The sequence below is a fragment of the Bemisia tabaci genome, chromosome 1 (assembly GCF_918797505.1).
Source record: "Bemisia tabaci chromosome 1, PGI_BMITA_v3".
In the NCBI taxonomy this organism is placed as follows: domain Eukaryota; kingdom Metazoa; phylum Arthropoda; class Insecta; order Hemiptera; family Aleyrodidae; genus Bemisia; species Bemisia tabaci.
The window spans coordinates 37,702,205-37,730,126 of record NC_092793.1 but is presented as its reverse complement, the minus strand read 5'-3'; the positions used below and the strand labels follow the sequence as shown (position 1 = coordinate 37,730,126).

Genomic DNA, 27,922 nt, shown 5'->3' with positions numbered 1-27,922 from the left:
TAGGGGGGTTTTGGGGTTTTTCTGTTGGGGGGGGGGGGTTAGGGGTTGTTGGGGGGCTTGGAGAGCATTTTTTGTTTGTAATACACCAAAAAAATAACAAATTCAGAAAGAACGCGAAAAATTCGATTGGATTCGATACTTGACACTCTCTCTCAGCTTGGACTGGCCACACGAAAAACGGTCTCAAACTCGAGAAACTGGAAAAAACGGCCTTTTCTCCAGCTCCCCAGTCATAATTTACATCAATAGCTTAACAAAAGGTTTTTTGGTTTTTTTTTTCGTAAAACTCCCTCTAATGGAGATAAATTTTTAAAATTTTTTTTATTATAATTATTCATTCATTTATTTCTTTCTTTATTAAACAAGTCACTTTATTCTGAACAATCATATACAAACTGTATACTTAGTACTAAAATACATCGCATTACAGTTAAAAAATTAATTAAGGGCCTTATATCTGCCTTTTGCATACACACCCGAACCACCCTCTGGTATTTCTTCAATAAAACCTAGTGGAGTTATTGACCGTTAAAAAAAATACCGTTTTGCCGTACGTCCTGACCAAGTTTATTTGCGACGTGCGGTAATACGGTATTTTTTTTACGGTCAATAACTCCATTAAGGGGTTTTACGAAAAAAAAACAAAAATACCTTTTGTTAAGCTATTGATGAGCACTTTCCGAAACCACAATTTTTGTCGGTTCCGACAATTAAGACAGCCACTGTGACGTCTTATCTGAACACGTGCGGTATTTTTTTCAAAAATTGAACTCCCCGAAACTCGAGAACCACGCTTCGTAGTGGATTTTGGTACGGGACTTTTCTGCTTGTTTTGAGCCATGGAGCAACCCCTGGAAGTTTGTCGTCACTTAGTTGTTACATTTTGTATACTGCTTAACGATCTAACCTGTTAAATGACCAGGATGTAAATTATGACTGGGGAGCTGGAAAAAAGGCCGTTTTTTCCAGTTTCTCGAGTTTGAGACCGTTTTTCGTGTGGCCAGTCCAAGCTGAGAGAGAGTGTCAAGTATCGAATCCAATCGAATTTTTCGCGTTCTTTCTGAATTTGTTATTTTTTTGGTGTATTACAAACAAAAAATGCTCTCCAAGCCCCCCAACAACCCCTAACCCCCCCCCCCCAACAGAAAAACCCCAAAACCCCCCTAAAATCTTGAAAAATTCTTTGAATGGCCCACTTAACATGATTTTTCACCATTTTCACTCGTTCCAATCGAAAGTACGCAAAAAATTACCCGGATACAGGTATCCCGTGAATGATTGGCGAATCTTCCCGGAGAGTTAGAGAATTTTCATCTTTTATTCAAGGATGGTTCCATTCAACAAAAGTCCATTTTTAACTATGAGCACAATTTTTCCACACCGTAATTTTTGGCGTGTTTCATGTACTGATATGTAACTTTAATCTGTTAAATTTTGGTGATGTGGCAAAATTGTGCTGGGTGTAAATGAAGACTAATAATCGTGGAAAATGCAGTTTTTTCGGTTTTCTCAAGTTTAGAGCTGTTTTTCGTGTTGACAGTTTAAGCTGAGAAAATGTCTAACCAATGATTTCTAACGGATTTTTTACGCTCTTTTTGAATCTGCAATTGTTTTTGTTGTATAATCATCAGTTTTCTAGTTATAGGTGAAAAATTGCCAAAAAACCCCAAAAATCGTTGAAAATGTCTAGAATGACCCCTCAAAAGTGGGTTTAGACAATTTTCGCCTGTTTCATTGAAAAGTACGCAAAAAATTACGTATATGAACCTCCCGTACTCGTGAAACAAAGCTTTTTGGGGCTCGTCATAAAATTAAAACCATTTTTCAGCCGAAAAATTGAGTCGGCTGTTTTGGCAGGAAAACGATGCACAATCGCAAAAATATTTTGCGCCAGAATGCACCTACCCTAGGGTACTTAAAATATGGGTTCAGATGATTTTTTGAAGTGGGGCCAAAATCGGCCCTTATCGATACCCCTCCTTTGTAAAAAATGAAGCTGTCAGAACACGATTTTAACCCTTTCTGGTGAAAATTGTGCCGATAAATTAAGGTTGTATTTTTATATTTTTACTGACCGTTTCCCTGTAATTTATTTTTCTTAGTGATATTGTAGTTTCTTTAGGTGTAGAGTAGGTCCATAAGCACAACACGCATCTGCGGGAAGAAGTGGGAGCCAGGGGAACTGAGAGATACGAGATGCGGCCCGCCGCGCGCTGCCCGCCGCGCGCTGCCCGCAGAAATTCGGCGATTCGCTGGCACCTGCGAACCACTGCTATAGGAAAAAGCTGGACCGATGAACGGCTCTCCTCTCTTGTTCTCTCTCCCTGCTCCCTTTTCTCTCTATGTTCACGCCGCGAGCGAGGTCCGCACTCGTCTCCGAACCCACTGCTCCCGCTGCGCTGCGCTCTGCACCCCGCGCCGGCACCTCTCCTCTCTCGTCTACCGCTCCATCATTGTACCCAGGTTCTCTCTCTTCACCATGCTGTATTGTTTCTCACATTTTTCGCCATAAATTATTAATTGTTTCAAAATATTTTAGGGTGTTTGGCGAACACTGCGAGCCTATAGACGCCACGCCACTGGTTGAGTGTGTTAACAGATTTGAGTTAACTCTGTTGCGGCTCCCAGCAAACCGTTGTTTTCTTCTGCGAGAATATTCAATAGAGCGTAACCTGCATTTGTATTCTGGGCATGACAGGTAAATGGCTCAAATGGCTTAATTTAGGTGTGTGTAAATTAGGTTACTTGTTTGCCTGACGCTGTCCAATTAACATTTGAGGAGTTCTTTAGAATAGCCATGTAAAACAGAAATGAGAAAAAACGCAAATGAAATACTGAAGTGCAAGCAATTTTGACAAATATTGATGAATTCTTAAAAGTTAAAAACAGTATTGAAGGATACACTCTCCTTTATTGATCCAACAGGGTGTCTACAAGATTTTCAAAATAAAATTCCCTGATAATTCCAGGTTTTCCATGACAAAAATGACAAAATTCCCTGACTCTTTGGGTTTAACCATACGATGAACTAGTTAGAAAATATTAAAAAAAAACTATCCTTGGGAATGACCCTGTAAAGTCATATTCTGAATCACCATGGCGTTGGAAGGAGTTGAGTAATACTTTTGAAAGGAACGAGATCCTAAATACTCGAAATAAAGCTAATTCCAAAATGGTATACTCAGACTAAAATTCACCTTCAAAATTTAATTTTTAAGCTCTACTACGCTCTCTTTGTGACATATTGCCCCGTATACTGTAGAAAATTCAAACTATAGTTCACCCTGGTGGTTTCATAAATATTGGCATATTACTTAGTGCCCTGAAAATACAAGTCTCTATTTCTTAAAATATAAAACAACAGTTGTAAATGTGCCTAACTCAGGTAGATTTTGCTATAATCAAGAGGAAATACGAGTCTCTCCTCGATTTTAGATAAATTTGCTTGATTCGGGATTTTTTTTTTTCTAAGGTCAATTAATTCAATGGATTCCAGAGCCTATTGTTGGTATTGAATTTGTCTTATACTCAACAAGCGTTGGCTTGTTAGAATATAATCCACCAATAATATTTCTACAAGGTGGATGCACCAGTTGTGAACATGTTGATTTAAGAACCAGAAAAATTTTATGCAAAATGCAGTTAACATTAAATATTTCTTTACTCAGTTAAAGAAAAACTAAAATTCTAGCACTTTCATTAAATTTCCTAACTTATTGACAAAATTGATTAACCATCTGCTCATAACTGGGGCACTTAGTTTCCTATTATTATTTACTGTAATTTTCTGCTGTTAGCAAGTTAACTTCATCCAAGTCTATTTAGTCTATCATGCCATTTGGCATGAATTAAGTAGATAAATTAAATAGGGCAGATCGATTCGATCTTTAAAGTTAGCGAACACACATTAGTGAACCTAGCGGCCGTGTTGCAAACTGGTTGAACAGAGCAGTTTACATTATCAGCCACGCGAGCGCGCTACTCGGCCAATTCGGCAAAGACGAGCAAAAATAGCCGCGAAATATTCGAATTGCGAAAATTCCCTGACTTTCACCGGTTTTCGATCGAATTCCCTGACTTTTCCCGGTTTTCCAGACAGTGATCAAATTCCCTGATTTTTCCCGGTTTTCCAGACCTGCAGACACCCTGTCCAAAGACCAACATTTCAAAGCTACTCGGCACTTTAGAGTAAAGAAAACTGCAAGTTTAGTTAGACACGGTTTCTGAGAGAATCACTTACACACCTCAAAAAAAGTCGTTGTTACCACTGTTTCCAGCACAAGGTTGACCAAAATATTCGAGAAAAATGGTGTACTGTAGTTGAAAGACATCTGTCGCAAATGATTAATGGAGCAAAATTAAAACGGTCAACAATTACTCCTGAAAATGAGTGAAACTTTTCACTTCCTTCAAATAATTTTTTTCTGGTGAACAAAACTGATCTTGAAAATGTCCATGAAACTAGAATATCTACTGTTTCTTGATATTCTTTTGGTCATCTTATTAATGGATTGACCACAGGACAATCTTCAACAAAATTGTCATGGTCATGAGTTATGATTAGCAATTGAAAAAAGAAAGATTTGGAGACTTTGCCCACATTTTTTGTTCACTACCGACTGTTCGTGTGTTTCCTATAGACGTTTTGTTGTAATGTTTTGCCAACGTCATTGCTGGCTTCCGAAGCCCAAATTAAAATCTTCAAGTTGATAGTTCCCACTACCTCAACCAATACCCTGGCGGAGGAAGTTGGAACTACAAGTCTTCTTCTTGTCTGGTCTCGCGTCCCTTGTTATTTTCGAAAATGGGAGTACAAACTACCCGTTCAAGGCCACCCCTTTTGGGTTTGCATCTGTTGTTTCTCTAAAACGTGTGAGTTGTCATGGCCGGCTAGCCTAATAAAGGCACCAAACTTCATCTTTTTCCAGTTTTCTTCCCAAGGGTTGAGCAAGCACTGATAAGAAGGCTCACCCTACACCGTCCCTTATTTTTCTTTTTATTTGTCGACATCTTTTCAACATCTCCTTCTTGAAGAGCACAACATTTTGATATTTTTGTCAGCTCTGCTACTTATGCGCCTCTACATATTTTTCTATGCCAGACTAAAAGCATTCTTCTTCTTTATTTATGTTGATGCAAAACCCTTCATTGCAGCTCAAGGGCAGGTTTTCCCCAAAATAGTAGGGAAATTACGTATCGCAGCCTTGCCTGATCATGACCCCAGTTAAAGTAGGGGCTGCTTAAAGCAAGCTCTGATAACCATGGTTCTATTGTACCTTATAAAGTGAGTAATCAAGTGAGCCGTTATCCAGAAAAACCATGTGCACCGCCATACTTCCTTCTATAAGAGAATGACTCATTTGTGAAAAAAGGAAGGGTGTATTAAGTAAACAACTTCACAAACCTTAACACCATTTGGGTCATACACGAAACATGTGTAGGGTCCACCTTGAATGATTTGATCACTGTGTTTGACCGAGATAGTCCACTCACCAGGTTCATCAGGCTGAAATTTAGCACTATACACACCTTCTGTGTCATGCACCGGACAAGCAAGGCTACGGCCCATAGGCGAGACAGCAATCACCTCAATCAATCCAGCTTGAGCCCCATGAGAGTTAACCTAGGAAAATTAAAAGAAATGAGCTGCCATACAAAATTATAAGGAAGCTTCAATCCTTTCCTTCTGACTAAACTACGGTACAAAGCTGCTTGGAGTAAAAAAATCGCACATGCTATTTCTCAAATTCCACATTCATTTTCTCACTAAATCGATAAGGGCCGTTTTTAGGCCCACCCTAAAATTCCTTAACTTCGCGTTTTTTTGTTCATTGAAGGTCCTTCTTTTACAGAATACATCATGATTGGGTCATTTTTGGCCTCTTTCTAGGTCTAATACTGACCTAAACATGGGTCTGAAGACCGATTTTGGCGAAAAATGCGGGGTTTTTGGCATTCGACGCGCTGTTTCCTAACGATCTTATCGGAGGAGCAAAAAGTCTTTCAAGTATCTTCATTGGGGATATAAGAAGGTCACTTTGGCTAATTTTCTTTGATATCAAACCTTGCGCTCATAGTAAAAAAAAACTTTTTCGAATTCCTCAGTTTTTCATCATTTTTAAAAATGGCTTATGAAGGGCGATTCATTTTACAACAGAATTAAACTCCTTTGGCAGAAAATGTACATTGTTGGTCAAAACCTTCCTCTAAAAAAAAATGTTTGGATTCAAACCCCCCCCCCCCAAAAAAAAAGAGGCGGTGTTACCAGATTTCATTGTCTAAAATCATAGAAAACCGAGTACTTATTTCAGTACTTGGGGGCTGCTCCTCATTGAGCTCATTTAGCAAAGTTCAAAACCCTTAATTATGGATATTTTAGGGCCGCATCACTGGTGATTACATATATTTATCTACCTATAGAACCTTCTACGGCGGCACAGCGTTGCCACATATCGTCAAAAAATCTGTAATAATCGAGAAAAATCCGCGTTTCTCTGGATTTGAACCATTTTTTTCGGATTAAGTGCATGAAATGAACAAGTCAGACTTATACTGCAGTAATCTGAGGTACACGTGGATCATATTGTCTGCCCGCATCAATTGTTTTCAGATCTTGCGCTTAAAGACGACCCATTTTCTTACATAGTTTTGGAATGATATTTCCACACAAGGATGCGACTTTCTGACAGCGGCCATTATCTGAGGTCCGAAAAGAACTAAGCCATGTATCAGACGCACGAGTTCTCAATGCTGATTTATTACCTACCCTGAACCCCATATCCCCCCTGCCCCTCCTTCTTATTGGCAGCTATCGTTCAGAATTCTATATCACAAAAATAAATTAAAACTGGTGACTTTCTTGACCTGCTCAACTAAAATTCCCATTTTTGACTTGATTAATGCTGTTAAACATTGAAAAGAAGGCTACATGAAGCCCAAATAACTGCAAACTTTCTATTCTATTGAAGGATGGGAGGGGGCTAAGAGTGTAATAATAATCAGCTCCAATTCAAGGAGGCGTGTGCTGCGACTACAGCTCCTTGAATTGAAGCTGATTATTATTACTCATAGAGCCCCTCCCATCCTCCAATAGAATAGAAATTTTGCAGTTATTTGGGCTTCATGTAGCCTTCTTTTCAATGTTCAACAGTATTAATCACGTCAAAAGTGGGAATTTACGTAGAGCAGATCAAAAAAAGTCACCAGTTTTAATTCATTTTGGTGATACAGAATTCTGTACGATCCAGGGTTTCTACTTTATTTCAACTTTCAAAATCCCTGTGTTTTCCCTGAGTGATGACACCATAAATTAATTCTCTACGACAACTCATTTCACACAGAGCTGAAAAACGATCACTAACCCCGGGCTCTAATCACTGACGACTTAGAAAGGCTACTCCTGCCTTCTAAATTACTTGTTCAACTTCACTACCCCACAATCCTATTCTAAGAAATATTGGGTTGCAGTAATATGTAAATAAGTACACTTTCAAAAACCATGCTTCACAGACATTTCATAATAATATGTTTGACAGCTTCATTTAATCCAATAAATAGTAATTTTTCGACGTCTGAACAACTGTCAAAAAACTGTGAATGAGTCTGGCAAAATGGGACTTAAAGTGAAAAAAAGAAAAAAGTGAGTTATCTCTACCGTAGCTCAGAGTGATTAATTCTGCAGATATTGGCAAAAATCAACTTTAAAAAATTGACTGTACGAGAGTATTTCAAAGTTAGAGAACAATAATACGCAAACTTGAGAAATACAGAGTTCAAATTTGCTGCCACTGTTGCCAGCCTTCGAAGTTATTCATTTCAAATGCTAATAACATTATTTCTAATGCAAATTTTGACCCAATTTTATTGAGAGTAAGTATTAGAAAGCTTGTGGCATCAAAAATTGAAAAATCAACATTATACATCCCATTTAGCCTGACTCTAACACAATTTTTCATTAGGCTCATTAATCTAAGAAATCAGTATGTGCTAGTAATTGCGGTTAGAAATTTCAACTAAGAAATCATTCATTCTTTTTCTTTTAAAACTTTTGGAAAAACTCAAGCAAATTGCAAGTTTGCAAAAGACTTTGAAAAAGCAAAAATTCCAGAAGTCTACGTCGAATTCTCTGGGTTTTCCTTGTTTTCCCAGTAGTAGAAGCCCTGAGCGATTGCTGCTGATAAGAAAGAGGGGATGGGGGGTTAGGGGGTTCAGGGTGGGTAAAAAATCAGCATTGAGAACTCTTGCTTCTAATCGATACCCCTTCTTCATATGCTGAAAGAAAACTATAAAGAATTTTCATTAATTAGATAAGCTTGATTATATGAAGAAAGAGCCAGTCTCTGTCAAAAAAATATGATATCATATTTTAGAGAGAAGAGCATTTGATAACCTCTCTTATTTGAACGGAAATTTTTGGACATTAAAAATTTGATCTATAGCAAAAAGTACAACTCCTCGCACCTGATCTGAGGAACAAATAATCTTTTAAAATCTTGCCCGAATAAAGCCTTTAAATACCGAAGTTGAATTTTTTACATGGTTACTGGATTGAAGTCCTCATTTTGGGTTGAGAGAAGTCCGAGTGGCAACATATGCCAAGGCGCCAATCATTTTTCCGAACTACATTTTAAGCAATGCGCCAGTAAGTACCACATACCACACAGAACTACCCACCATCCGTCTGTGATCTTTCTCTAAATTTAACTTCAATCATTGAGGTTTTTATTGAAACCATTTTTCATTAATCAAGTCTCACTAATACAAGAAAAATGCCCTGTGCTTTCAGTTTCGAAAAAGCCAGCGCTCCCTGTGTGTTTCTCCTTATTGATTGTCTTCTTGAAATAGTCAAGCTAATTTTTTCCACCAGATTTTGCGATTTCTCAATTTCATTGATCCAGTGCCTGTGCTAAAGAACTTGAATTAATGATCGATTTAAATTGAACAAATTAAACTATGGTTTGCACTTTTTCTAATCTCAAAGCGTAAGTTTGGAAGCCACAGTCGGGAAACATGCACAATTCAAAAGGGAGTGCCCTCACGATTGGTGATAAAAAAGGTAATATTAGTTGGAGATTTGAAATGAACGATTATAGACTAAAAAAATCAAATTACCAAAACTTCAACAATTGAGCCAACAGCACAAGGCTCCATACCAGTGTAAGTGATTGATGAAAGTTCAGGTAAAGTCCTTATGTAGATTGGACAGCCTCTGACAATTTTTCCTTCATTATACACCAAGAGCTGAAAAATCGGAATAAAATGTGCTCTAAATGTGAACTTGAAAACCAAATCAATTATAAATGTAGAAAGTTTCAAAAGGTAATATAATACAAGCAGACAATTCCCCAGGGTGCTGAAAATCCTTAAGCGTACAAGTCCCTAGTCAAGGGTAACGAGATCTTGAGAGGAAATTCGACAGGAAACATGTTTTTTCTTTTAAAGCCAAAAATAAGGAAAAAATAGAAAAGTAAGCTGAATTTTGAAATTTATTTACTCATTGCATTTATTTGACGTTTTTGAGAGTGAAAATTTTCCTGAGGTAAGGAAACAGCATTAAGCAAAATTGACATCCCCCCTTGCAAGTTCTTTAAACTTTTCCTATCAAATATTAGTCCTTGAGCCCCTCGAGCTCTAAATTTTTTGTCTCCCAAAGAACTATGGGGGGATGCTGCGGGAGGGTTGGAGTCAAAACTTCCATGCCTCCATATCTCGATAGTAACAAAAGATAGCCAAGTTCAATTTTCACAAAAAATTGTCTAAAATTAACAACTTCAAGGTCTTTAAGGAGAAAATCCTATGATCTGATTTTTAGGCTGTGATTTTTGTATTTTTTCAGCTTTTGAAAGGAGAGAATTTTTTAAAAACAAAATGAACATAGAAGATAAGGATCTCAATTTTTCATCTGAACTAATACCGGTTTTTCATTTTAGCAATCTTATCCTGCACCTAATAAGTGGTTGTGAGATTTGGAGAAACAAAAATTGGGAGTAAGGAGGCAATGAGGTCATCAACACAGGAGAATTGAGCGAAAATTTCTGAAATTTCGGGTGCCGAAGACAGCCCTGAGTAAACCGAACTTTCCTACCAGCGAACATCTCGAGCGTTCATCAGGAAGGCCTCTGAAGAGAAGGAGAGAGAAGGTTCCTTTTAATCTCATTTTTATTTAGCCATTTAGTAAATACAATAAGTTTATAATGGTATTTCTTACTGTTAAAATTACTATACCTCTTTACACTAATGTATCTACCATAATAAGTGGAGGGAGAGAGTGAAGTCTGTTAAGAACAGTGGCAAGGCATGCTTCGTGATGAACAGATTGATCTGCCATTTGAATGTAGGGAAAAGCATTGATTATCAGGGTATTTGCAATGAACACCTTACTAATCCATTCTTTACCAGAATTTCGAAGGGGAAAATGTCTGAAGCCGATACTATATACATATACCTGCTATTTTGGCTTCCCTATTGACTCATTTTAACTAGAACCTCGCATGTAGTCAACTTCAATGCTTCATAACTTCCAAACTATTGGTTTCCCCAGAACCCATGACCACTTGTCAGATGTGATAAAAGATGGCCGATTTCAAAAGCTGGTTTGGCATCTAAAAATAACTAGACTTTTAACGTTAATTTTGTAAAAAAGTTTTCGATTAAAAAACGGATAAATTGCACAGAAAAAGCCTAAAAATCGAAGCGTGGGATGCTTTCTTCAAGAATCTTAAAATAGGCAAGACGATTTTCAGAGAAACCAATTCCGGATATCTTTTTTCGTTTTGAAGATATTAAGATATGAAGGTTTTCACTTTTACAGCCCCTTTTTGCCCTCCCCCAATCGTTAGGGAGTCTGAAAATTTAGTAAAGAAGGGCTCAAGTAGGAGTAATAAATAGGCAAAGTTGCCAGGGGAGGGGTACGAAGGCATGTCATTTTTGTATGATGCTCTTCTAGAGCTACGATTGCAAGTATTTTTTGCTCCCAGGAACTTTTTGTACCCTGTCAATTCTTTGGGTCGAAGTAAGACGCATTACAGAGCTAAAACTTTTTTATATCCACTTCTCAATGCACGGCTCGTTTGAGTAAAAGTTAAATGAAGTTTTCCATCACTCACAAAGTCTTTTCGGATTCGAAAAATAGAGTGAAAATGGAGTCTTTTTAGCTAAAAATGAACCTGGAGAAATATACAGGGTGTACCAAAAGTCCGTCCCACCTCTGCTAACTTTTGAACGAATTGAGCTAGGGTAATGAAACTTTGGGAATGTTCCTATCTCAAAGGAGACCATCTTTTGGGGGGGGGGTCAAAATTTTGGTCCCCCCCTCAGGGGGGGGGGCGCGGGGGGCCCCCAACTTTTTTTTTTTTCAAATGGCAACCCCTATCTTGTGATACCTCATTTGAAAGAGCATTAAAAACTAAGAATTTTGGCGCAAACCGCAGATCAATATCTTTATTTTTGACCGAGTTATGATAGGTCAAAGGTCAAATTTGACCTATTTTCAAAAAATCATAACTCCGGTTCAAATTATCGTAATGAAAAAAATAAAACGGGAAAATTTACCAAATTGTGTCCGCTTTTAAGTAAAAATTGCAGAAATCACTTCGGTTTAATTTTAAGGAGGGGCTCGGACCCCCAAATACGTCAATTCAAAGGTCATTCAATTTTCCCACGAAATAAGCCAATTTCCCCTAGATTTGCCTCCACATTATCTCAGTAAGGTCAAAATCAGTTCAACATTACGCTGACAAGTCCCCAAATTTCGGGAATGGTTAAAAAAACGAAATTTAAGGTGATTAAATTTGACCGTTTAAATTTCGTTTTTTTTAACTTTTCCTGAAATTTGGGGACTTGCCAACGTAATGTTGAACTGATTTTGACCTTACTGAGATAATGTGGAGGCAAATCTAGGGGAAATTGGCTTATTTCGCGGGAAAATTGAATGACCTTTGAATTGACGTATTTGGGGGTCCGAGCCCCCCCTTAAAATTAAATCGAAGTGATTTCTGCAATTTTTACTTAAAAGCGGACACAATTTGGTAAATTTTCCCGTTTTATTTTTTTCATTACGATAATTTGAACCGGAGTTATGATTTTTTGAAAATAGGTCAAATTTGACCTTTGACCTATCATAACTCGGTCAAAAATTACGATATTGATCTGCGGTTTGCGCCAAAATTCTTAGTTTTTTATGTTCTTTCGAATGAAGTATCACAAGATAGGGGTTGCCATTGGAAAAAAAAAAGTTGGGGGTCCCCCGCGCCCCCCCTGGGGGGGGACCAAAATTTTGACCCCCCCCCCCCAAAAGATGGTCTCCTTTGAGATAGGAACATTCCCAAAGTTTCATTACCCTAGCTCAATTCGTTCAAAAGTTAGCAGGGGTGGGACGGACTTTTAGTACACCCTGTGTAGTTTTTTGTATTTTCTGGGCTTCTTAGAGGCTGATACGAAAATTGACTCAAGGTTTCTGTTTTAATTTTTAAACTTAGAGAACTATCGAAACGGTCTTGGTCTCATTTTAAAGTTGGTGTAATTTGCCGTCGATTGCGTGGTCTGCAAGCTAATTTGGTGAAAAATTGACAAAGTTATGATAGTTTGAATAAAGGATATTCAAAATAAGCTTACTTGTTTTGATCTTTCGTAAGGCTCCATTTCTTCTTTTTTACCCTTTAAGACTAATAACAGTGGAGTCGTTCTTGAAAAATTACAGTATTGGTAGTACTCTCAGGTCTTCTTACAAGCGTTAGATTTTCAAATTCAACCCATCGGTTCCGGAGAAAATCAGTTTTTCGTTTCTGTTGCGTTCTACTTACAATCGCCGTTAATTGAGGTCCGGCGCAAGAAGAGCAACTGACGAGGAGACAAAGTACAAAAAATCGATTTTACCATTTTAACAATCGGTCAACTTTAACAACTAAAGCTCGTTAGAAAGTTGAAAATATGAAAAAACTAAAAAGTACGGTTCCCATAAAAAATGGAAGTGTTTTCTATTGCTTCTCAACCTCGAAAACCACCTCTCTGAGTTTTGTGCAGGGTTAAGATTACCACCTGTACTGAGACTGGAGGTCGAATTTTTTATTTATTTACGTTTTTTTTTTTTTCTCTTTAATTTCTATTAAATCACTGATACAGCCATAATAAAAAATAAATGTGTGTACGATCAAAGTAGAGGAAAAAACATGAAATAATTTGCATGTAATAATATGTGTAGAAGGAGAAGGATAGGAATTTCTGTAAATAATGAATCTAAAATAACGAAGCAATCAAGCATCCAATGGTCGTTCTGTGATTTGAAAAACCTGATCTAATTCTACAGGCGGTGCAAAACAAAATGAAGTGAGCTTGTAAACATAGGAAAATAAGATTTACTTTCATTTTTAAAAGTACGGTAGATATAAATTGGTGAGAGAAATTAACATTCTCCAAACGCGCAAGAAACAGCAAAATAAAAAAAAAAAAAAAACTTCCATTAAAAAAGGTCACAATTGAGAGTAGAAGTTGAAAAAAATGAAACTCAAGCACAAAATTAATAGGTTAAGAAACCAGGGCAAATATGCCAGCAACCAGTTCGTACAGAGAAATCACGTATGCCTATTGGATAGCGATCATGGTAGTACAGTAGATACAATAGTAAACTTATAAGTAGATAAGGAGGTGAAGAAAGGGTGCTGGGTCCGTACCGTTTCGCAGGGAAAACAAAGCCAAGAAATTCCAAAAAAATTTCAGTTACAGTCAAAATTTTTTTTGCTCTAATGAGAACCAATACAAGACAGGGGGGGGGGGGGGTTGTGTCTCTTTTACTGGTTTTTTTTCTTGCCTATCAGTAGATACAACAGGAGATAAGAACTTAGATGCATAAAGAGTTATATTCATAAACTGCACGGAATAATTGTTAAACCAATCAAAAAAGCGACCTCCAGTGTCAATACAGGTTGCAATCGAAACCCTGCACAAAACTCAGAGAGGTGGTTTTCGAGGTTGAGAAGCAATAGAAAACACTTCCATTTTTTAAGGGCACCGTACTTTTTAGTTTTTTCATATTTTCAACTTCCTAACGAGCTTTAGTTGTTAAAGTTGACCAGTTGTTAAAATGGTAAAATCGATTTTTTGTACTTTGTCTCCTCGTCAGTTGCTCTTCTTGCGCCAGACCTTAATAGCAGACGATTGTAAGTAGAACGCAACAGAAACCAAAAACTGATTTTCTCCGGAACCAATGGGTCAAATTTGAAAATCTAGCGCTCGTAAAAAAAGAAGAAATGGAGCCTTACGAAAGATCAAAGCGAGTAAGCTTATATTGAATGTCCTTTATTCAAACTATCATAACTTTGTCAATTTTTCACCAGATTAGCTTGCAGACCACGCAATCGACGGCAAATTACACCAGCTTTAAAATGAGACCAAGACCATTTCGATAGTTCTCTAAGTTTGGAAATGAAAACAGAAACTTTGAGTCAGTTTTCGTATCAGCCTCTAAGAAGCCCTGAAAATGCAAAAAACTATATATTTCTCCTGGAGCTTGAACAACCTATATTCATTTTTAGCTAAAAAGACTCCATTTTCACTCAATTTTTCGAATCCGAAAAGACTGTGTGAGTGATGGAAAATTTCATTTAACTTTTACTCAAACGAACCGTGAATGGAGCCACTGCCCTCGAAAATGCAAGAAATTTTATTGGGGCAGATGAAAACCAGTGTACACAAAGTACTTCTGTAAAATGCTCAACTCAAATGGGTAAAACAAATATTACAATGAATGAGGGTTGGGTATAAAACAAAGTTGGTCCAAGCAGGTAGCTCCAATGGAGAAAAATTAGCTCTAGATGAGTTTTTTCCCTTTCAATTGAGTATTTCTGTCTCTATAAAAACACATGGTGATGATGTCATGTTAAAATCTTTTCCCTAATACACAGTTTGCGGGAGATTTTGGGTGAATTTTTTTTATGCAAATGAAAGTATCAAGAATGACATTGAAGGTCAAGAAAGGAAATGAGATAACAATATGATTTCTTGAAACTACAATACTATGTTTTCTCCATTTCCAACTTTCCAGAGTTCTTGTCACATTTTCTTTTCTTGAGGGCTAAGTGATCTTTGTAGCACACAATTTTGTGATTGTTTTTTGTCCTCCCAAGAATACTCCCCTAGTAGCATCCGCTGCTATAAAATTAGTTACAGAACTTATAAATTTCATAGAGAATACTTTTGAGATGAAGTGTTGAGATAGCCACGTTAGGAAACCCTTTAATTTGTTTTGCATATAAAAATGTGAACTTCCACTATAATAGGTTTTTCTTACTACATCTTACTAAATTTTTCCAAAAATTGTACATAAAATGAAAGTTTTTATGCGAGCATATTTTGCAGTTTATTTTGTGTTTAGCATCATGCGAGTAATTTTTAAAATTTTACCAACTTTTTATGCCAATTTTTTTTAAAAAATGTTCATTGTAAGTTTCATAATAATTTTATTTGAAAAAGAGCAGGAGGGTTTCCTAACTGGTACATTTTACCAATTCGTTCAGTTTTAGTTTGAGTTTCGTCGAGATCCAAATTTAACAGTCAATGAGTAATCTTACTTACTGAGGGTCCTGAGAATAGTTCCTGAAAATCTGGTGCGTGAATGTCTTGGAATATTCAGTTACATCAATACCAGGTGTTTCAGAGGACCTGTCCACTATCTTGTTCTCGGAAAAGGCCGAAAACTGAGCTTCAGGACGAAAACACACAGTGGTAAATCAACCCTAAATAATTCCGTGAAAATATTTTCAAACCCCATTAACCGCATTTGGCGGGGAGTGGGGGGGGGGGTTAAGGGGGGTGCCCACTGTTTCTAGCATATTTCATACAAGAAAGGCATGTTTTGACTTATATTAAATTTCTACGGCCAAAATTAAGAACTTTTTGTTACATGCACTTTTTCCCTAAACCCCCTATTTTTGGAGTCATGGGGCATTTTGGGGGATTTTTGGGGCAAAGAACCCCGCACAATCGCTACGGGAAATGACCTTCCAAACAAATCTAATGTAACTTGGATATATTGCTCAGCTAGTCATTCTGATCAAAAGCTCACCGCATTTGGCGGAGAGTGGGGGGGGGGGGGTTAAGGGGGGTGCCCACTGTTTCTAGCATATTTCATACAAGAAAGGCATGTTTTGACTTATATTAAATTTCTACGGCCAAAATTAAGAACTTTTTGTTACATGCTCTTTTTCCCTAAACCCCCTATTTTTGGAGTCATGGGGCATTTTGGGGGATTTTTGGGGCAAAGAACCCCGCACAATCGCTACGGGAAATGACCTTCCAAACAAATCTAATGTAACTTGGATATATTGCTCAGCTAGTCATTCTGATCAAAAGCTCTTGCTGGCCGAAAGAGATTTTATGTACGGTTTTAGAGATATTTGCCGTTTTAAGTGCATAAATTGAGCTTTTGCTAGCCGGACCATTGAACGGCGCTACTCAAGCCCTTCACTTCCAGTCCACTCCGGCCCCTCTCCGCTTCTCCGCCACTCATAGCCGAGGCTCGGACTCCGACGCTCACAAAGCTGTGCCCGTCATCACCAGACCGGGTGATAAGACGGCGCGGCGAGCGGCGGGGCTCGGTGATGGAGAACAAAGGTTCGAGTATGGGTGGCAGGGAAGCGGAGAGCGGCCAGAGTGGACTGGAAGGGAAGAGCACGAGTAGTGCCACACAATGCTCCGGCCAGCGTAATCTCAATTTACACACGTAAAACGACAAATATCTTTAAAACCATACATGGAATCTCTTTCGGCCCACAAGAGCTTTTGAGCAGAATGACTAGCTGATAGGGCTGTGCGAATATTCGCAATTCCGACTATTCGCGCCGCGGATATTCGGCGAATATTCGCTTCGTCTGCCTCGCGCACTATACGCAAATTGCGAATAATCGCGCCGTCGCGAATAGTAAATTTTTGAACTGACATTTTCAAATATTCGCGCCGTCACGAGGAATGAATTTTCAAATATTCGCGCCGTCACGAGGAATGAATTTTCAAATATTCGCGCCGTCAAAAATAACGAATTTCCGAGTGGCAATCGTGAAACGTTGCGAGGACCAGCGCAAGGCTTCCGCTTCTACACCCGAGACATCGCGAACGACGGATCTCCTTTGATCTTCAACTTTGCCGAGTTTACGAACAGCGAGCGCGAATGCGATTGGGGGTATAAGCAAAGAGCCCTTAAGGATTAAAAGATACAGAAAAGTCTGAAATAGAAAAAAAAAAGTTCATAATCACATTTTTTTTTCGACTTTTGTAATATTCGCGAATTTTCACACTTAAAAAAGTCATTTCCAATTATTCGTTTTACTATTCGTAGCTGTGAATAATTGACTTGAATTATTCGTTATTCGCTTCGCTATTCGCGAATAATTGCCGAAATTATTCGCTATTCGTTTCGTTCGGAAAATTCACTATTCGCACAGCCCTACTAGCTGAGCAATGTATCCAAGTTTCATCACATTTGGCGGAAGGTCATTTCCCGTAAGGATCCTGTGGGGCTCTTTCAATTGAACACTGTAGGCATTAAAATTATCCGATATTCAAAATCTAAAAGTCTCCTTGGAGAAGAAGTCAATACCTTTTTATTGATGTGCCAAATGACCACTGTTAATCCAAAATTATGGGGACCGCGACCCTCTGAAGATTTTGGGGCTTTAGAGGGCTGTAAGTCGAAAATTTCAAATGGGAAGGGTATGTTTTGACTTGAGATTTGGATTCAACATGAAAAATTGCAAAAAATTGATACGGCATATCACATATTTGCCCCTTTTCCCTCCAAAAATACACCGTTTCTAATGGAAAAATTGAGTTCTGAAGTAATTTGGAGCAAATAGGCCATATGTTATATCATGTCTACATAACTTTTCGCGTAGCATCCAAATCTGAAGTCAAAAAAAACTTGCCATTTAAAACTTCCGACTTATGGCCTTCCAAAGCCCCTAAATTTTTGAAGGTGGTGCTCCCAATAATTCTGGGTCAACAGGGAAGATACGGTACAGCAATAAAAAGGTGTTGACTTCTCCTCAAATTTGGGAAATCGGATAATTTTAACGCCTACAATGTTTATTTGAAATTTTCTCAAAAACTGCCATGTAATTCCAAAAGGGGGGCTTGGGGGAGAACACATCGAACAAAAAAATCTCTTTTTTGGCCATTGAATTTGAAATTAATGCCAAACATACCCTTCTCATTTGAAATACGCAAGAAACAGGGGGTACCCCCCCCCCAATGGGGTATGGGGGGCTGTAAATATTTTCATTGAATCTTTGGGATTGATTTACCCTGAAGAGTTTTCGTCCCGAAGCTCAATTTTCGGCCGTTTCCGAGAAAAAGATAGTGGACAGGCCGGAACACACCGTAAAAATGGAGCAGAAACTGGGAGCAGATCAAGATAATTGTTTTTGCAGTCCACAGTCATTACTCCTACATTTTTTTTTTCTTTCTTTTTGGTTTTACAAACCTAATGGTTACCTCAATGGCAACGACAACTTGACAGTAATTTCTATTGAATACAACATTTTTTTTTTTTTTTTTTTGGTTTTACAAACCTAATGGTTACCCTTAATGGTGACGACAGCTTGACAGTAACTTCTATTAAAATACAAGGGGTGTCCCCAAACAACTGAGACAAAGTCTGTAATTCAAAAACTATGATAGATATCGAAATGCAGTTTGTGGGAGGTTGTAGTTCATACTAGTAGCTATCAAACCTCAAAGATTGAGCTTATTCGGTTGAAAACTCACCGAATTCCAGAAATTTATTGGGGACAAGTTGAAGATGACCCTACAGGATTTTCGAGTAATTTTTCATTTCGCGAACTGTTCCTGAGCTGCAGATCGCGACGCTGTGGATTATGTGAAAGGATTACGTGGGTACTATTCTGGGCAACAAACTACAACTCTAGAATGGCCGCCAGATAGCAAACCTGCGTAACGCGCATGGGCCGGTTTTTGAAGGCAAGAGGGGGATGGGAGCCCAAGTACAGCTAACCTCAATCTCCATCTCTGCTGCGTCTTGCACCCAAGGATTATACGTGAAAATTTCAACCTTTGTAAACTTTAATTATTATTTTAAGGTTTGCATTCAAAGTTCCTTTTTTTGAGTTAAGAAAACCTTTTGAGATGCGATTATTATGCCATCTTTTCATTGCTATCACTTTTTTCAACAATATTGGACAAAATGTGGGCAGTGTCTGACATGGGTTTAGATGGTAGCCTGCCATGTGAGCCCAAGTAAACCTAACCTAGATCAACTTCAAAACATTACGTGACTCTAACACTGGTCAGCCATTCTAGAGGTGTAGTTCGTTGGTTCTGAGTGCAGGTCTTAACTTGTTAACATGTGTTTCCTTCGCAATCGAGCCATTTCGTCTGCGGCCACGGTGACGATGTTGGCCTCTGTCGCAAAAGTTGACGGCCGGCCGCCATGCGGAATCAAAGCTGCCGACTCTCGACCCTCGGAAAAGCATTTATGCCAGCGAAGAATGGTGCTTTTGCCAAGCTGATTTAGTCCATAAGTAACTGTCATCTCATGGAAAGTATCAGTGGCAGAAAGGGCACGGCGAACACAATAGCGAGTGGCATAACGTTGTTCTTGTTTCAACTCGGCAGGCAAACTCATCGCGGTTCGCGAGAAAACACTTCGTTACGCTAGACGGTTTCGGCTACACTGAGCTTTCACGTACACAAAATGTCTCAATTGTGAAGAAAACAAATGTTGACAGGTTAAAACCTGCATCCAGAACAGTACCCACGTAATGCCTTTACATAATCCACAGCATCGCGATGTGCAGCGCAGCTAAGGAACAGTTCGCGCAATGAAAAATTACTCGAAAATCCTGTAGGGTTGTCTTCAACTTGTCCCCAATAAATTTCTGGAATTCGGTGAGTTTTCAACCGAATAAGCTCAACCTTGGAGGTTTGATAACTACTAGTATGAACTACAACCTCCTACAAACCGCATTTTGATATCTATCATAGTTTCCGAATTACAGACTTGGTCTCAGTTGTTTTGGGACACCCCTTGTACAAGTTTTTACTTACTTTGTGCATTCCAACTTGAGTGGGCGTGAATACTCCTCTCCCACCATTGAATGTCAGAGTAAGTTGGCATTCTAATTTGCTACATTCTGGACCTGTTACTTCAACTTTAATGTCACTTGGATCCACTTCATCTCCAAGAAAGTCTATTTTAAAATTGGTCTGCACAGACAATGAATACACATTGGTCATTAGAAAATGGACCAGGCACTTTCTATTTAACTCATTGCTTTAAAATAAAAAGTATGCTTGTGACGGGTGTTCCCTCACTCGTCAAATATACCCTTCAAATATCTCCTCACTTGATCTGGTAACACTGTTTTTGTTTCGTCATTTTTTGACAAAAGGCGTTAATCATCGACACTCATATTAAAAGTAGGTACGGCTATGGCTAACCCAAAACAATTCTGTAAGCCAGTTTTTCTTCCTCGATCATTGCTTGGTTTCATTGTTCACTATTATTGTACCTCACCGCATTTTTTTGGGATTATAATTGATTACATATACATTTTCCTTGATATTAACAAAACAGCAAAAATAAACCCTTCAACAGCTGTTTTCTTTATTGTTTTCTGACAGAGTGTATTTTGAGTGCAAAGAATCTATATTTTCAGCATTATTGGGAGAATTATGGGAATATTCAGAAGTATCCAAAGTTCCTTATTTTAAGTACATTAACTTATTTTAACCGTATCAAACGGTAATGCTGGGTGCAGGGGGCGGAAAATATTTATAGAGCAGCAGGCTAACCAAAATATTTCTGCATAAAATTTCATGACTTCAAAAATCATGATGTCAGTCTTGGTAATCTTGGGACACCTACGTCTAATAGAGAATTCAACAACTCACAGGTTTGTAAATCCTGGTGGTGTGAGTTTCAACACTGGCTCCTACAGTCAAACATGGATTTGTTCGAGCAGGGATCCATTGAAACTTTGCTGCATATGCCATAACTCCCAAGTGTTCAACATTTTGATCCACCATATCTTTTGCAGACAAAATTGGCTCAACTCCTAATTTTCTTCCTGCAGTGATGCCTGAAAAAACAAAGGGCAAAGAACACCCCAACAATTGATTCCATAAAAATTGAAATAGGCGATATTTAACGAGTTAGCAGCAAATATATTTAATGACAAGGCATTCGAGTTCCATTTTCCAATTGTTTACATCCACTAAGATTGAGCATCTTTACTGAAAATCTACTTTGAGAGAAAATAAATTAGACCCTACACCCATGCTTCAACGCCTGCTTAATCTACAAGGCACTAAAGACATTTGCAACATTGATTTCTCTGGATGGGGGGCCTGAGAGAACTTTCCTTCAAAAATCTGAAGAATTTTTTTAATGCTCCTGAATTCATAAAACATTGATGAATTTAAAAAATGCCAAACTATACTATAGCCAAAACCTAGCCAAGTCTGCAGAGACCCAATTCCGCTGATTTGAGCAACACCACAGCAAACTCTAACTTGGTTCTTAAAAGAGCAAGTTCTGATTTCAGGCACAAAATAAACTGTAAATTTTTCATAATTTTAAAACTTCAAATATTAATGGGCCTGTTGCATGCAAGAGATACAGCCGCGCGAATAGATTTTATAGAGGTTAAATGACACGAAAATTACGATGGTCACATTGAAAAAGTCTGAAACACACTCCTCACTGCGCAATTTGCGTTGTTAGGAGCGCGCTTTTTCAAATTTCCCGCGTCTGGGGGCAGTTTTCTAATCACCGGAAACGAGCAAACGGCGGGCTCGGTGATTTCCGGAAGATGCCGAGTGCCGAGTCGTTGTTGTTGTTGTTGTTGTTGTTATTTTTTCCTTCAGTTTGTTCACAAACCCAACGTGATCTCTTATAGTGGTCCATATACGCTTAATGCAGTCACCAAATCGATCAACTTTTAAATATCCAACGCAATCCTTCTACCTTTCATTTCACGATATCACGAGCTCCGATTTTTAGGTTATGTTGTCAGTTTTAGTTGACCGGAAATAGCCGCGAGTTGCCGTTAATTGTTTCCGTAAGAAAACTGCCCCCCGACGCGGGAAATTTGAAAAAGCGCGCTTCTAACAACGCAAATTGCGCAGTAAGGAGTGTATTTCAGACTTTTTTAATGTGACCATCGTAATTTTCATGTCATTTAACCTCTAAAAAGTCTCTTCGCACGGCTGTATCTCTTGCATGCAACAGGCCCATTTAGTACATAGTGGATCGTGATGCTACTTCTATACTAGAAATCAGATTTAGTTGCATCTGTAGACAGCAAATTATGCCAGTACACTCCAATCCTTATAATGCATACCAGGGTTTTCCTAAGTTTTATTTTATTATTCCCCATTTGCTAGAACGCACTCAAGAAGTTGCTTAAATGTAACGGAGTGGCAGAATGATCATTTTGTCGTTAAACTTTCTCAATATAAAAAAGATAAAATATGTTTGGACCTTACAGTTGCAGGAATCGAGAAAAAAATGCGAACAAAAACATAGAAAATCCTAATTTATGTAATCTGGCGCAAAAAGCGTTGCCAAAAAAAAAAAGAAAAGCAAAAGAAACCATCTACATCAGAAAAATTAACATAAAAAACAGTAAGAAATAAAATTAATGTTCTTTTAACCCTCTTATTATCTATTAAAATGGAATATGAGCTGTTTCGGGAATCTATCCAGATGCAAAAAAGGGAGTATTTTTTTAACTTTCCTACTTTGTAAAGGTTTAAACTTAAGTTTAACTTGACAGAACCTATCATTTGATGCACTTCCTACTAGACAATGACAGGAGCTGACTTTACAAATGACAGATGAGTTGGAGTTTACGAAAATCGTGGAACAGATTCGTTTCTCTGCTTTTGGTTTAGATGAATTACAGATGAATGACTTTAATGAGTTCAACAGGTTCATCTTCATGGAAGTGCACTAAAGTGTCATCTTTGAAAATTGGGCTAAAAATAAAAAAAAGTACGAGGATTTACCAGCATTTAAATTTGATTCCCAAATTGTAGCATCGTTTGAAGGTTGGTATTTAGCAGAGGCCCCAAGTGATTTGGCAAGTGCATTTAATGCTGATCCATCATTCCAGTCTCTTGTGAAATTAGTGACCTTATTTTTGGGTATTTGACTGTTCACCCATCTTAAAGTAGATCTAAAGCCAGGACTATTTTCTTTCATAAAATATGAAAGATACGTCATTCCAGACAACTCATCGAGGTATGGAGAGGCCAGGTACTCGGGTTCTAAGATCATTGGCACATTGAATCTTGATCGAGCTAATTCCATGGCATTCCGGCAGTTTTCAACTCTGCAAAAATAAGTTTATTGATTTTTTGTTAGTCTTCTTCCCTCTTCACTCCCCACACAACTTATCTACATACAGGGTGTTTCACGAAAAACGAGCCACCTTGAATATCTGCCGAACGCGTCGGAATTTCGAAAAACGGTAAAAGACGTGTTCGTTTATATCGAGGGGGACACCTTTTGGCGTTTTCGATATTTTCCCAAACCGCGGGAAGGGCGCGGGGCGGGGGGTGCCCCACCCGTAAGTCGAACTTTTCAAATGGCACCTACTTTTTTATTTCAGAAATCAATTCTATGCAAAAAAACAAGCCACCCTGTCCAAACCGAATGTAAATCGGACAATTTTTCAGCGATTGACAGAGTTTGAAACATTTTTTTCATGCTCTTTTCAAAAATTTCCCGCGCCCAATGGAATGAGCTTGTTCAGCAATTCGTAATTCTTGCATTTTTGGAAACTAGAGAGTGCACAGAGTTCACAGGAATTTTCCCCGATTTTTTTGAGCAATATTAACCCACGAAATACGAGTCCAAAAGTCCGTATTTTGGGCTCCCATTTAAACGCGCGCCGCTTGGCCCATCTCAAAATGGCGCCCATTCTATCCGTCCGGCGGTGGCCACACTTTTGACCCGGCGTGCCGGCGAGGTACCTCTGCATGCCTCTGCCGTGTATGGGTCGTATAAACAAACGAAGATTGATAACACAAATGATCCAAACAACTCGAAATCTCTCAATTTTAATTAATTTAAATCCATTTTCGACTTCAACCAAGCATTTGGCAATAATATTCATCGTATTTTACAACCAGGAGCCACGGCCTATCGGCTCATTTTAAGGTGCATTCTGAAAATCAGTCTTACAAGTCCAATGTCCAAACCCAGACTTTCTTCTTTTACTTTCTTTTGACCATTCTCTTTTCATTTTCGCCTCAAATCAAATGTTTTGCAGTTTCTTTGTCTTAAGTATGTGGTTCTGAATTAATTCAAGAGTTAGAAGTTCACCATTTATTTAGTATTATAGCCTTTTGACCTCTCAAGCTTTACCGATATGATCTCATGTAGTTCGAGGTTTCTTTGGCCCAAACCAAGTGATTACTTACACATCTGATGTGTGTCTTATGGCTCTTCAAATTCGCAGGGTAGAACTAAATCAGAGACTACAGTTACTTGATCCAGTTCTGCTCTCTTGTTCAATGTTTGTCATAAGTGTTTGTTTGTGTCTGTTCTTTATAAGTGACCACTGTAGTGCATATACACAGTTATGCTATCGGTACAGGTATTATTTCTTGTTTTATACAGTCAGGACTTTCTCTTAAGCGCAATAATTTACCAAAGAAATTCACCTAGTTGCGTAAATAATTTGGTGTATAGATATTCTGTTAATGTCTCCTTGCGGTGATGCAAAGTTTCTGAGATCTGTCATAAGTGGATTTTGCATTAAGACGGTCACTCTTGTCTGATAAAATTACTGCTCTAGCAGCTTCAAATTTATACTTTGATCTCTGATTCATCACTAAATGACACTCGTGCGGTGTCATTTATCTTTAATCAGTTCAAAGCTATTTCGACAATGAATCATCAAAGGTCCGATCGAAGAAGGAATTTTCTGGTGAGTGCTGCGGCTGAACTGACATCACAACTCAACTTTCAAAAGCATCAACTTATAAAAATTTATCAGGAAGTGGTAATGGTAAGTGGAAATCATGGTAGTGCTCGCTTCTTTCATAAGCAAATTGTGCGCTCAAAATTTCAAAATCTACTCACATGCATGTATATTTGAAGAGGAATAAGACATGATATGTAGCAGGCTACACTTCATCTATGAATAATACCTAAATTTGTCTTGAGAGCATTCTTAGGAAACTTCCACAATTTTTAGTTTTGTTCCTGAGAGAAAATTTTGAGATGACTCTGCTGGTATTCCCAGTGTCTTTTCAGAAATTTTGTACTTCATAGGTATCATCAAATACTTAAGAATCAACAGATATTGTACAAGATAGAAACTTTATTTGAGGATTCCTGCTAGTATGTTGTGTTTCCTGCAGCAACAAGGCTCATCACATTTCATAGAATGAAGTAATCAAAAACTACTTACTTACCTACAGCTAGGTCAGTTTCATGTCTTTCTAGAGTGAAGAAAATCTTTTTTTTCTCTCTATTTAAGAATTCAGGGTGAATCAAACCTGTCCAACAAAAATTTTATTAAAATCCCTTTGTTCAAAAACACCTAAGAATCATTTCAATGGTAAAGTTGCCGACGATTCTTGTTAAAAGTCCTCTGATTTAATGAATTTCTCAGGTACAGACGGATGGAAGGATTTTGAAAAGACATAGAATTACATCCTTCCATAAGAATAAGTCAGGAACATGGTTAAGGTTATCTGGGGATGACATTTGTAACATTTCGTTGCATGATTTTATAATCGAAGAGAGACAGAAAGTCTGAAACTTTGTAAATCTACGTAAATGGTTTTCTAGTTAGGCTATGACATTGATATGCTCGTTTTGTTATCAATTAATCTCCACAAAGGTAAGCATACCTACAAAAACTGTTCCACAAGAGATGCGAATGTAACTTGTGATACCTAAGTGACCTTACAAATCTTACCTGTTAAACTACCAGCTACCCGATTATTGAAACTATGTCAGCCCGACATGACAAGACATAGCCCTATCTTCTCCATGCAATATATCGGAATTTGTTGTCTTGTCGGGTTGCTCTAAGCCTTCAATAATCGGCCTGCTGATGAGTTGCAAAATATTTCCACTTCCAGACGAATGATCATGTCTTGGTTGATGCTTTCGATAGTAGAGTTGTGACGTCGGTTCAGCCGCAGCACTCACCAGAAAATTCCTTCTTCGATCGGACCTTTGATGATTCATTGTCGAAATAGCTTTGAACTGATTAAAGATAAATGACACCGCACGAGTGTCATTTAGTGATGAATCAGAGATCAAAGTATAAATTTGAAGCTGCTAGAGCAGTAATTTTATCAGACAAGAGTGACCGTCTTAATGCAAAATCCACTTATGACAGATCTCAGAAACTTTGCATCACCGCAAGGAGACATTAACAGAATATCTATACACCAAATTATTTACGCAACTAGGTGAATTTCTTTGGTAAATTATTGCGCTTAAGAGAAAGTCCTGACTGTATAAAACAAGAAATAATACCTGTACCGATAGCATAACTGTGTATATGCACTACAGTGGTCACTTATAAAGAACAGACACAAACAAACACTTATGACAAACATTGAACAAGAGAGCAGAACTGGATTAAGTAACTGTAGTCTCTGATTTAATTCTACACTGCGAATTTGAAGAGCCATAAGACTCACATCAGATGTGTAAGTAATCACTTGGTTTGGGCCAAAGAAACCTCGAACTACATGAGATCATATCGATAAAGCTTAAGAGGTCAAAAGGCTATAATACTAAATAAATCGTGAACTTCTAACTCTTGAATGAATTCAGGACCACTTACTTAAGACAAAAAAACTGCAAAACATTTGATTTGAGGCGAAAGTGAAAAGAGAATGGTTAAAAAAAAGGGAAAGAAGAAAGTCTGGGTTTGGACATTGGACTTGTAAAACTGATTTTCAGAATGCACCTTAAAATGAGCCGATAGGCCGTGGCTCCAGGTTGTAAAATACGATGAATATTATTGCCAAATGCTTGGTTGAAGTCGAAAATGGATTTAAATTAATTAAAATTGAGAGATTTCGAGTTGTTTGGATCATTTGTGTTATCAATCTTCGTTTGTTTATACGACCCACACACTGCAGAGGTTAGAGTACCTTTATAGCAAGAGTATGGACAGATCGCTTAATGGAGGGCTTAGGGCCCAAAAGTGCAGCCACCCTTCTGAGCAACTTCTAACACACAAAATTTCACTGCCAGCCTACAGAGTTCAATTCTAACCAAGATGGCCAAGAATGTACATAAATGAGCGTTCTTTTGCAAAAATAAGTAAATTTATGCTAAAAGTAAGCCAAATACATGCTTTATAAACGGCGGTTCGTAACAATTGTATTTAAAAATCGCTCTGGACATTCGAAATTCATAGGTTGGCTGCATTTCTGGGCCCTAACTTCATTCACGGAGGCATCGGTGAAGGCCTGATGGATTTTCGGAGTTTCACATCTGTCCATAATCTCGCTATACAGGTACTCTAGCAGAGGTACCTCGCCGGCACGCCGGGTCAAAAGTGTGGCCACCGCCGGACGGATAGAATGGGCGCCATTTTGAGATGGGCCAAGCGGCGCGCGTTTAAATGGGAGCCCAAAATACGGACTTTTCGACTGGTATTTCGTGGGTTAATATTGCTCAAAAAAATCGGGGAAAATTCCTGTGAACTCTGTGCACTCTCTAGTTTCCAAAAATGCAAGAATTACGAATTGCTGAACAAGCTCATTGCTGTATCAAACCAAACTCTCCGCCAAAAAAATTCTTAAACATTGCACTTTCAATAAAAAAATCAAAAAAATCTGCTGCACTCGAAATCTGGAGCACGCGGAGCCCTTCTTTGCGACATTAAAATTCGTTATACCGAACATTTCCGAGGGGCGCTCATCGGGAGGG

General features: G+C 38.2%; 2 protein-coding genes across 5 annotated transcripts in view; both read right to left on the bottom strand.

Moving 5' to 3' along the window:
• LOC109042783 (GTP-binding protein Di-Ras2) overlaps positions 1-1,778 on the bottom strand; it is a 504,879-nt gene extending 503,101 nt beyond the window's left edge. Inside the window, exon 1 of the mRNA XM_072300625.1 lies at positions 1,768-1,778. The gene's annotated coding sequence lies outside the window, so the exon portion shown is untranslated. The remainder of the gene's footprint in view (positions 1-1,767) is intronic.
• The window catches only part of jbug (filamin-type immunoglobulin domains fbug), a 272,164-nt gene that overhangs the window by 235,747 nt on the left and 8,495 nt on the right, over positions 1-27,922 (bottom strand). For all 4 annotated transcript variants that reach the window (XM_072300607.1, XM_072300594.1, XM_072300598.1 and 1 more), the window contains 5 exons: positions 23,017-23,342; positions 20,899-21,086; positions 20,053-20,211; positions 9,112-9,240; positions 5,405-5,623 (listed from right to left, as the gene is read on the bottom strand). In XM_072300607.1, coding sequence (XP_072156708.1) covers positions 5,405-5,623; positions 9,112-9,240; positions 20,053-20,211; positions 20,899-21,086; positions 23,017-23,342 — 1,021 coding nt within the window. The remainder of the gene's footprint in view (positions 1-5,404; positions 5,624-9,111; positions 9,241-20,052; positions 20,212-20,898; positions 21,087-23,016; positions 23,343-27,922) is intronic.